Genomic DNA, 11784 nt, shown 5'->3' on the forward strand with positions numbered 1-11784 from the left:
TGTAAGTACTTCAAAAAAATTGTGGTTGTTATATCTTCCCCCCCCCCCCCCGGTTTTTTGTTTTTGTTTTGTGTGTGTGTGTGTGTGTGTGTGTGTGAATTGATTTATTTATTTTTAGCTCCCACAATGTCCCTTTAATTTCTTCTTGGACCCATAGGTCGTTCAGGAGTATGTTGTTTAATTTCCATGTGTTTGTACAGTTTCCAGAATTTCAGTGGTTATTGATTTCTAATTTTAATCCGTTATCATCCGAAAAGATACCTGAAATGATTTCAATTTTTAAAAATTTTAGACTTGATTTGTGACCTAACATGTGGTCTGTCTTGGAGAATGTTCCATGTGCTGATGAGAAAGAAGAATATATATTCTGTAGGCTTTTGAAACTTTCTATTTTATGGGATTGTGAGACTCAAATAAAATAATGAAAGTTCTGCTGTGGTAGGACCAAAGGAAGTATAAGCAGCAAGTGGGCTTACTTTTTTCTACCATTCTTGTAACACAACAAACCCAACATTTAATTCAATTAATTAGGTTCTTTGGATATGCAGAATGAGATGGTCCACATAATGATTTTTTTCCAGTGGAGATCTAGCTAGGAAAGCTTTTGTACAGGATTTAAAATTTTTGTTTATAGAATGTGTTTTAGCTAGATGAACAAAAAAAGTGTTTTTATAAATTGTGTCTACAGATGTGAAAGAAGTCTTCATAGGCTGTTTTGGTGTTATGTAGTGGCATTTGTTGGGTGGAATTTCACTTGAAGAGCTTTAGGCCTAATGTGGCTTAAATTGCTGTCCTTTGTATGTTATATTCCATTTATTTTTACTGTGCTTTTAATTGTTACTTACTACGATTGGTTGTACTTACTCCTGACATTTAGTTGCATATAGTGTGACCTATAAAATAAAACTAACAGTAGGAATATTGTAGAATATAATTTAAACTTTGATTCAGAAGATGCTTTAGTACCTAGAGTTGTCTTCATTTTCATTAGGAGCACTCATTATTTTGCAAAGGAAGTTCTGCTAAATAGTGTGAATTTTATAATGTCAGAAATCCTTTTATTGCAGTGGTGATGGTTCTTCAAACCCAATATTTTATCCTTATTAATAGCATTGCTACTAGCCAACATTTTGTTACAGAAAATTATCTGATTTACATTCCCCCACCCTCACCTGCCCCTGGTAATCTGCCTTAAAAAGCAGGTGGAACTAGCTAAAAAAAAAACAATGAGGAGAAAAGAGCCTAACTCTGACATCTCAAAATCAATATATTATAGGTTTTCCCCTGTTTTCTTCTAAGAATTTCACAGTTTTAGCTTTTTAATGTTTATATGTCCTTCATACTTTTTGAGTTAATTTTTCATGTGTGGTGTATGATAAGGATCCAACTTTATTCTTTTGAATGTGGATATCCAGCAAATGTGATTGTTTTTTTCTTTTTTCTTTCATTTTTTAATTTTTTTCTTTTTTCCTTTTTCCTTTTTTTTTTTTTTGCAACTATGATTTTTTTTTTTCCTTTTTGTCTTTTTCGTGAATGGCAACGGATCGCAACCCTCAGTGTCGCGCCCGTACCGGACCGGGACCGGCAACGGCACCGGGATCGCAACCCTCGGTGTTGCGCCCGCACCTCGCTCAGCCAGTGAGCGGCCGGTCTGTATGTGGGATCCGAACCCTCGGCGGGAGCGCCACCGCGCTCCCAAGCGGTGCACTGTAGCAGTGCGCCACCGGGCCGGCCCCGCAACTATGATTTTTAATGGCCTTTTTTTCCCCATTGATTTTCTGTGTTCAGACTACCACTACAAAATCTATATTGAACCTGGGTGCCATGCCATCTTTTGGTCTTCATTTGATGAAATGCATCATTTACACCTTAAGTTAGTTTCTGTTCTTTTTTTCACTAGTCTGTGACATTCAGAGCAGTCTGTGACAACAGCACCAACACCTTCATAAACAACTCAGGCTTTGAAATCACGTGGCAGTGCTTAATTATGAAATGATTGTTCAAATGACCCCAAAAAGGCTTGGTTGTGTTTTTTGGGGTGTGTGTGGAGGGGGGGTGTTTGTTCTCACAGTGAACTTGTAATAACAAGACTCTATTGTTGAATTCCAATATTGGAAACACTAGTTGTGAGGATCAAGCGAGTTAAAGTATGTGAAGAACCCGACTGGAATAGGCTTTGAATTACTGTTAGTTTTCTTTTCTTTTCTTTTTTTTTTTTTCCTTTTTGTCTTTTTTCGTGACCGGCAAAGGAATCGCAACCCTCGGTGATGCTCCCGCACCTCGCTCAGCCAGTGAGCAGCCGGTCTGTATGTGGGATCCGAACCCTCGGCGGGAGCGCCGCCACACTCCCAAGCGGCGCACTGTAGCAGTGCGCCACTGGGCCGGCCCATACTGTTAGTTTTCTTTCCTCCATTCTTTTTGCTTGGCTATGATTCTAAAGCAGTTAATGACAGTTTTATTTTGCTATACAAAGAAGTGGATGTTTGTAATAAAATTGACATATATATAGGTGCTATTTGAATGGACACTCATAAGTGTATACTGATGACAGGAAAGAAAAAATAGTATTTTCAAGTTTTGTTATCATCATATGTAAAAATTTACCTTTGCTATTTTGTTTAGTAAACATTTATTGAGGGCTGGCCCATGGCTCACTTGGGAGAGTGTGGTGCTGATAACCCCAAGGCCACGGGTTCAGATCCCTATATAGGGATGGACAGTTAGCTCACTTGGGAGAGCGTGGTGCTGACAACACTAAGTCAAGGGTTAAGATCCCCTCACCAGTCATCTTTTAAAAACAACAACAACAAAACACATTTATTGAGAGCACTTAGTCTATACTAGGATGTGCTATGCATATTGTATCTTTTAAAAAACATATTTTGTTAAACCTAATGGCTTAAGCATAATGACAACTGATCTTAATCTATATTGAATATTTAGAATTATCGCTAGTAAAAATCTCAAAATTCTGCGCAACTGCCAGATTGTTTTGTCATGGAGGGAAGTTTGATAACCTGATGTATTGTGTCTCAAACCACCACTGCCTAGCCTCAGTGGTGAAGCAGCAAATGCAAAGAATAGGTTACTTATACTTTTTCTTCAGATATCTTAGATCTTTTATGCTAGTATTTTAATGAACAGTTTGGGAGTGGACGTAGGCAGTTTGGGATATGTGGTGATACACACATGTGGACACATGAATGTATAATGCATACATATATGTATAGTGGTAGTGTTGAATTTTGCTTATTGAGATAATAATAAAAGTGAAGACTTTCTTTCCCTTCAGCCCACAGTTGCTGTTATCGTATAACAGTGTCAGATATAGAACTTCTAGTATAGAGTAAAAACTGAATTGAGCAGGGAGTCTTGTAAAGGACACATCACAAGTGATGGTTTGTTTTAACCAGATCATCAAAGCACTCTTACTGATTTTTTGATGGGTTGTGGAATTGGTTTTGTAATACTGATTTTATTTTTTTGTGATGGTATTTGATGTGATGCAACTTCCTTGTAATGGAATATGAAGTAATGGTAAGTGGAGAATTTGGAACCTAAATAGATTCATAATAGTTTAGGTCTGAAAGAAACCTTAGAGGTCAAGGTTTTTTGCTTCATTCATCCCTTTTGACCTCTGTCACATGAAAGCACAAAGATAGTAGAAAACTTGTTAATGTCACCTAGCTAATTATGGCAGAGTCAAATAAGAACCCCGATGGTTGGTCTTCAGTTCACTGTGTTTTCCCTTACACCACATCTTTTATGGTAACCATAGCAGCAACAATAGTTGATTTTAAGTACTTTCCTTTATTTGGCTTTAAACTTCTTGAATTTTGTACCTGGTATGTGTACAAGATGTTGTAGTTTACTGGATAATCAAAATGTAAGGGTTGTTGCCTTCCCTTTTCCAGTGTGTTGCCAATTTATATGTGTGTTTATATATACACATATTCACTCATTTACATTGTTTGCTTTAGTTCCTTTATCCATAAAATTGGATGTATTATGATTTGCTTGCTTTTCCTCATAAACTTATAAAATATTCTCAAATTTTGTTTGCTGTAGATAATGATTTTAGTGCATAGTTGTATAATAGCTTTATAAGGGGCCTTAGGTATCATCTGGTTTAGGCTCTCATTTTGCATGTAAGGAAACTGAGGCTAAGTGAGGTGAGTCAGTTGCCCAAGATGTCATGACTTTGCAGTGTTAACCTACAACTGGAAACCAGGCCTCAGTCCAGAGTTGCAACGTGTTAAGGTTGATCACGCATGAGTTTGTGGAGTCGCAAACCTGGACATGCATTGTGATTCTTCCAATAGATGTGTGTGACTTTGGAAAGTTAATTTCTCCAATCTTTGATTTTTTTTTTTCTTTTGTGAAATGGAGATATATTCCTTCATAGGATTGTCATGAGGATTAGAGATGGTAAATATAGAAAGCAATGTTGAAGACATTCAGATGTTCCCGGGCCATATTTCTTCTTTTCAGATTTACATTCTTTATCATATACAAGGGCGATTCAAAAAGTTCATGAAAAGATTCATATTATCTTTTAATTCTGTTTTCCATGAACTTTTTGAAGTACCCTCCTGCATAGAATATAATAATGCACATTGATTTTGAAAGGGCTCCTTTCTTCTCTGAACACACAGTATTGTAACTATCATAAAATTAATCTGCCTAAAATTGATGCTGTTTATAAGAAATTTTATCAAGCACATTTAATGAGTAATAATTTGCTTGTTGGAAAATGTAGTAGAACTTTAAGGAGATAATTTGGTTGGCACAAGCCCCTTAAAAAAATCTTTTGTTAGACTCGGTGTTATATATTTTCTTCTGGTAAAGTAGCCTATGGAGCTCCTGAGCCTCAGAGACACACTCCGTTTTATTTAAAGGACCCTAACCAAAATGTCAGTGGTAATCTGTGGGTGATGATTTTTGTTGGTGGTTTCTTAAATTGTTTTTTTTTAATATTCTAATGTTTTTAAAAATACTGTGTACAGTGAAGATATGTAATGGGGGGTTGGGAGTGTTAGTTTTATTTGCTAACTATTTTAATTGGTCCAGTCTTTTTAATTTGATTAGGCTTGTTTATACCACCGTGGGAAGTGAAATGATCTTTAGATCTGTAAAAGCTCTTTTAGTTCTGACATTCTAGAATGTGACATTGATTGTAAAGATTTGGAAGATAGAATTTCCCTGAATCTAGTTTTCTTTTGTTTTGATTTTTTCTTTTCTTATTACTTGCCAGGACATCAAGGACATTCTTGAAGGAAAACATACTGAAGGGTGGGCAACAAGAGAAGGATCTGTAGGAGGGATTATGTATTCAAAAGATTGAGTGGTTTATGGGTGAGAGCAGCCTCAGTTTGGGAGCTTCTTCTTCCTTCCTGCTTTGGGATAAGAGATGGTTAAAAATAATACTAATAATACTGGTCATAGCTGACACAAAATTCTTACTATGTGCAGGGCACTTTTCTTAGTAATTTAAAATTTTTAGCTCTTTTAATCCGCAACAGTCCTCCAAGGCACTATTACTACCCTCAGTTTATATATGAGGAAGCTGAAGTTCTGGGAAGTTAAGTAACTTGCCTGAGGTCCATACAACTAGCAAGTGATAGAGCTTGGATTTGAACCCAGTCAGTCTTGCTTTAAAGTCTGTGCTCTTAATTATATGTTATGTGGCCTTTGAAATCTGTGAATGAGTGAATAAATGTTCTGAGAATTGAAGTATTGATACCACTTGCATGTCACTTTTGCTAGAGAGATGGACTCTAGGCAGGAGTCTGTGACGCATTTAGGATATGAATTAATTCAACAGGTATTTACTGAGTATCTGCTTTGTGCCAGGAATAAGACAGACAAGGTTTATTCCTTCAAGGAGCAGATGTTCCAGGGGGAAATCTGACAATAAACAAGTAAACAATTAGACAAGATAATTTCAGAATATCAGTGCTGTGAAGAAAAGTAACTGGTGTAGTAGATTGCAGGGATGGGGTCTTGTCACACAGTGCTTAATATCATATATTGATTTATGGTGTTGGATATTATCTTCCAAACATTTTTTTCTAATTAACCCTACAACCGCTGAATTAAAGGAGAATGTTAAACCTAAAAATGAATTTATTATACAAATCTTCAGTTATCTTTTAAATTCTTTTAAACTCATAAAGTTGGAGTGTGTTATACTACTGAAGAAATAGAAACAGAGAAAAATGCTTTTTAAAAATCCAAAAAAATCAAAATAATGGCAGGCAACAGCTACCCTGCATGCCAGGCTTTAGCATGCCAGGCTGTTGGGCTGATGGAGTGGTCCCTGGCTACTGTCCATAGTGCAATATTGGCAGTTCTGTTTTTGTATGTAAGTCAGGGTCATCATGTGCCAGCCTATGTATATTTTCATCTTCCTTCATTTTTTGTAGAGTCTAGGGCAGGAGACTCAAGTCATATACATCACTCGAAAAGAGTTCTAATGTAATCATAATTTATAATAATAGCAGTTTTCATATTGAGTGCTTTCTATGTGCCAGACATATTTCATCATTACAGATTATTTTGTTTGTTTATGAAGAAAGAGGAGAAAACCTAAAGGAGTTAAGTAACTTGTCCAAAGTCACACAGCTAAAGAATGGTAAAGCCAGTATTAAACCCAGGTCAGTCTGACACCTAGTTTATGTGATCTTACCTTTTAACTAGACTGGTTTTCATGGTCCACTTCACATAGAAAACTATGCAAGAGCTTTCAAAATTGAACTTCAAAGAGCCCTCTCAACTTTATCAAATGGAAGGGCAGTGAACTCTCCAGGTTTTCCAGTTCCAAATTTCTAGAGTGATTAGGTTTCAGAGAGCAACCAGTAGAGGGGAAGTGCTTTATGAGTATGTGTATGCAAAGTTGATGTGTATCTGACATCTTTTGATTAAGTATATGGCAGTCAGTATTTTCTATTTAAATCATTTAATAGAACTAGAATTAGTTTAGGAAAGTAATAGATTAACTTGAAATGTAATTTTCAAGATTTTTGTGCTTTTTGCTGTATTTGGTGTCCTTATGAATGCATTGTAATCTAGCCTTTAATTTGTTATTTTTCACTGCTATTTTACAAGGACAGCCAGTTTCTTTAATCTTAAGAAAGTAAGTAGAGTATAGATTCCTGACTGGCTAACTGTTAATTTCCACTGTTTTACATTAAATCACTTTGATGTTATAGTTTAATTTTTGTGATCCTTAACCCCTAAAAACTTCCCATTATGAATTTTGAATTCATTTTATTTAAAAGTGTGTGTTAAATTCTCTATTACACAGTCCAATTTGGTAGCCACTAGGCACATGTGTTAATAAGCACTTGAAATGTGGCTAGTCCAAATTGAGATGTGTTGTAAATGTCAAATACACACTGGATTCTAGAGATTTAAAAAAAGTAAATATTTCAATTTTTATGTTGATTACACATTGAAATAATTTGAATTTGTTGAAGTAAATAAAATATTGTTAAAATCCTTTTCACCTTTTTACCGTTTTTAATGAGGCTACTAGAAAATTTTAAATTCTATTTGTGGCTTGCATTTGTAGTTGCCATTATGTTTCTGTTGGACAGTACTAGTTAGTAATATCAAATGAATTCTGTACTACAAGAATTAGACAAACCCAGCGTGTCTAGCTTTTTTCTTCTAAAGATTAAAACTTACCTAATTAGACCGTTGTCATAATAAGAATGTTTATTTAAATAATTGGAACTGCATTGGTTGGGCTTAAAGAAAATCTGTTGCTGAATAACAAAGAGGATATATAAGCCTCCTGTGGAAACTCCCCGCCCTGGGTACAGCTGTTGCTAGGGGAGATGTGATTTAGAGCATTCATTAGGATGATAGGTTGAAGAAACAGAAAAGTGTTTGAATATAATTGGTTTAATATGATACTAATAATGCAGGTCATAACATAACTTTAGTGAATCAGACATTTCCTTTTATGGGAAAGCATAAACCACATTGATTCAAGATATTTTCTTAAAATGTTTCAAATATTTAAGATGTTTAAGATTTCTTTAGTTTTATTAAGAATAAAATAGAAACAAAATTGAAGAAAAATGGTGTTCATTAGTCTGCAATATTTTTTTTAATATTGATAGTCTTTATTTTTTGGCCTCAATGTAATTTCATATTAGGAAACTGGGTAAGATTAACTATTTGATTAACTTTTAAAATATTTTCTTAAATAAAAATAAAAATTACTAAGTTTCATAGGAACAGTCTATTCATAAGCCATACAGTAAGTCTACTTATAGTAAGTATGAATAATTTATTTATCTCACTCCTCTTGTATTACTCTTGTAAGAGTTGAAGAATTAGTTGGAGTTTCTGTACTGTAAAGTTATAGTTGTTAATTTTTAAAAACTATATTAACACTATATTAATAACAATATATTATGTTAATTTTTAAAAACTATATTAACACTATATTAATAACAATATATTATGTTAATTTTTAAAAACATTAGGTCATATGCTAAATACGTTCAAAATTTTTAAATTTGAAAGTATTTGCTTTTATTAGTATTTGATTTATTACTTGAAGTTTGTACTTGTTCTTCGAGGCATCTCTTAGGAATAGATGTTTTTGTGTGGGCAGTGGGAAGAGGATGTGTTAAGGCAGCATAGCTTTATCTACGTTCAAAATTTTTAAATTTGAAAGTATTTGCTTTTATTAGTATTTGATTTATTACTTGAGGTTTGTACTTGTTCTTCGAGGCATCTCTTAGGAATAGATGTTTTTGTGTGGGCAGTGGGAAGAGGATGTGTTAAGGCAGCATAGCTTTATTATCACAGCTCTATTTAGTTGACAGATTTACCTCCCAACTTTGTTCACTGGCAGCACAGCCAAGGAAAAAGTGAACCAGTGATATTCTTTAAATTGGCCTATTTAAGGGATTATTCAGCCTAAGATTCTACTTTCTTATACATAAAACTGTTAATATATTTTAATATTAATTTTACAGATCCTTCTGCTGAGGAATTGAGAAAACTAATGATGTTGCATGGAGGTCAATACCATGTGTATTATTCCAGATCCAAAACAACACACATTATTGCCACAAATCTTCCTAATGCCAAAATTAAAGAATTAAAGGGGGAAAAAGTAATTCGACCAGAATGGATTGTGGAAAGGTAAGTTTCATTTTGATTAAATTAAATTGATAAGTTTTTAAAAAATTGGTATGCTTTCTATTTCTATTATAAATATTTATCTAACATATTGCCTCTATTGACAGGGTGAAAAATAATTAACATCTTAAACAACACTACTGTACTTTCGCTGCGGGTAGAACAGGGATCCAAACCCTTGACCCTGAGCATTATAACACTGAGCTGTAACCAACTAAGCTAACTGACTAGCTCTATACTACATTACTTTTTAACCCATTGATAGTTCAGGTAGCCTAGAATTTGGCATCCTATTAAAAGTAGTATGTTAATGTTCTTGTGCCCTCAGCTGCCAGAAATTAGGGATGATGACTCAAGTAAGCAGCAGGAAGTAGTTGTGGGAGGGAGTTGAGCAAGCATGTTACTCATTCAACAAATAATTTGTGCACCTGTTATGGGCTAGGCACCTATTATGGGCTATGTACTTGGGAAATGTCAGTGAACAAAGATCTCTCCTGTACCTCTTGGAGCTTACATTCTGTTGGGAGTGATAGATAATAAATAATCTTAATATATGAGTATATTATACAATATGTTTTAAAATCATGTATTGTATGGTTTTTTTTCCCTTAGCATTTTTTTTTTTTTGGTGTGTTCAGTACTGTATCAATTTCTTTGAAGTGCTCTTATGTAACTTTGCTTCCTTGCTTTCTCTTTATCTCACAGGGCAGACTTTCTCTGACATGAGACAGATTAGGGTTTTTTTCCTTCCTCTTTTAGTCATTTCCAATTTGTCTTCTTTTTTCTTTTCACTGGCGTGATCATCTGTGAGGATTAGGTCTACTTAGAGTTGGCTGTCATTCCGTGAGATAGTTGGGCAGTGCCCGGGCCAGCCCAGAGTTTGCATCTGATTCGTGTGTGACTTTTCTGTGTAGTCAGACTGTCATTACTAATAATAAACCAAGTTGGTATTAGGACGAGGGATTTTAGACAAAGCCTTGGTAATGACTGCGGTAGTCTCACCTGTGCCCTGGTCCTATGTATGGCACCCCTTCATCTTGAGTACGAGTTTTAATTGTGTTAATGCTGTGGACATTTCCAAGTGGAATGAATTACTGGTCTGTAATTTGGATTTTGGTTCCTGTTACTTAGACAGTTTTCATGAATGCAAATGAATTACGTCTTTATTACAAAGCATTACGAAGCAAACGTCAAGAGAAGCCAGGATGTGAACTTAATTTTGGCACAGGTCCTGCATTTTATAAGCCTATTATCAGGAAACTTGGTCCAAATTACCATGGACCACTGTGGCATCTAAATATGCTTTTCTTAGAAATGAAATGTCATTTCCCTTGTCAACAGGGCAAGTGTCCTCATTTTTCTAGGTGTAAATTTTACTGAACTACCTCTACACATTGACCTGGTTCTTACTTTATATCTACTTGTGTAACAGTTGGCCCCATTAATAGGTTAATCAGTATAGTCTGTCAGTTTTTTTACTGAATGAAACTAACTGGCCTCAGAACTTTAATCCCATTGTAGCAGTATTGGATTTAATTCGTATAAATTCGTATAATGTATGCTATACGAAGTTATTACGCCTAGCCCAATGCCTGGCACATTGTAGTGACATAACATATGGAAGCTACTGTTGTTGTTTTCTCTTTATTCTGTAAATATTGGCAAGTATTAGAAAGCAAATTACAAAAGTTCAAAAGTGCATTACTACTTCCAGAAAGCCAAATGTATCTTACACATAAAGAGTTCTTTAAACCTTGGGAAATTAAAGCTGAAGGCCTGTCCGTAGAACATCCCACTGATTTCTTCTCTTGCACTCTGTTCTCATGACCTAGCTACTGTCTATCTGTTATATAGGATTGATGAACATAGCTTTTGGCTGTGTGTCTCATTATAAAGGACTTGTGACGTTTACAGGATAAGAAGTTGGCATCACTCCAGCATTGAGCTGTGTTGTCACAGGTGATGCTATCATTGTGCTAGGGATAGAATTTTGATCTACAATAATAGTTTGGCTTTGGAGGAAATGGGAGAGATCCATGGACAGTAGGCAAGTGGGATGGCGAGTGAGGAAGGGCTTTTATTGGGTGGGACTTGATTTGCTTGGAAAATGATGTTTTTCATTACATCTGTTTTCTTTACAACTGTTGTTCTTGCTGAGTGCATCTAGGGAGATAATAAAATAGAAAAAGCAATTGAAATAGTTAAGTTTTAAAATTCAATTTAATGGATTTTATTTTAGTTTGGAGTCAGGTTTTTAAGTAATTGAAAGTGACTTTGGACATAATGATTATATGGCCTATTGGCCTCTTTTTTTATATGAGAAAGCAGGGCCAGTAGGGTTAACTGATTTTCCCAAGAACAGAGCAAGATTTAGAATCCAAGTTTTTTGACTCCTGTTTGGGTCTGTTCTTTGCCACTTAGTTAAGCTTGATATAGATGAGTTGGCCTACATGGAAATGGATCAGTTTGGTTATATATCTTAATATATAAAAGAAATGCTAAGTGTCTATGATGTCATTACAGCATGGAATCTGCAATGCTGTTTTTTTTCACACTCTAATTCCAATCTTGTTGATCTCTTCTTCTTTTTTTTTTTTTTTTTTTTTTTTTTTTTTTTTTTTT

At 34.8% G+C, this 11784-nt stretch overlaps 1 protein-coding gene across 1 annotated transcript in view; it reads left to right on the forward strand.

Annotated features, from left to right (window-relative positions):
• The window catches only part of REV1 (REV1, polymerase (DNA directed)), a 78886-nt gene that overhangs the window by 23113 nt on the left and 43989 nt on the right, over positions 1–11784 (forward strand). The window contains exon 4 of the mRNA XM_008576824.1: positions 8997–9165. Within this exon, the coding sequence (XP_008575046.1) occupies positions 8997–9165 (169 nt within the window). The remainder of the gene's footprint in view (positions 1–8996; positions 9166–11784) is intronic.

Source organism: Galeopterus variegatus, unplaced genomic scaffold (genome assembly GCF_000696425.1).
Source record: "Galeopterus variegatus unplaced genomic scaffold, G_variegatus-3.0.2 Scaffold1410, whole genome shotgun sequence".
Taxonomy (NCBI): domain Eukaryota; kingdom Metazoa; phylum Chordata; class Mammalia; order Dermoptera; family Cynocephalidae; genus Galeopterus; species Galeopterus variegatus.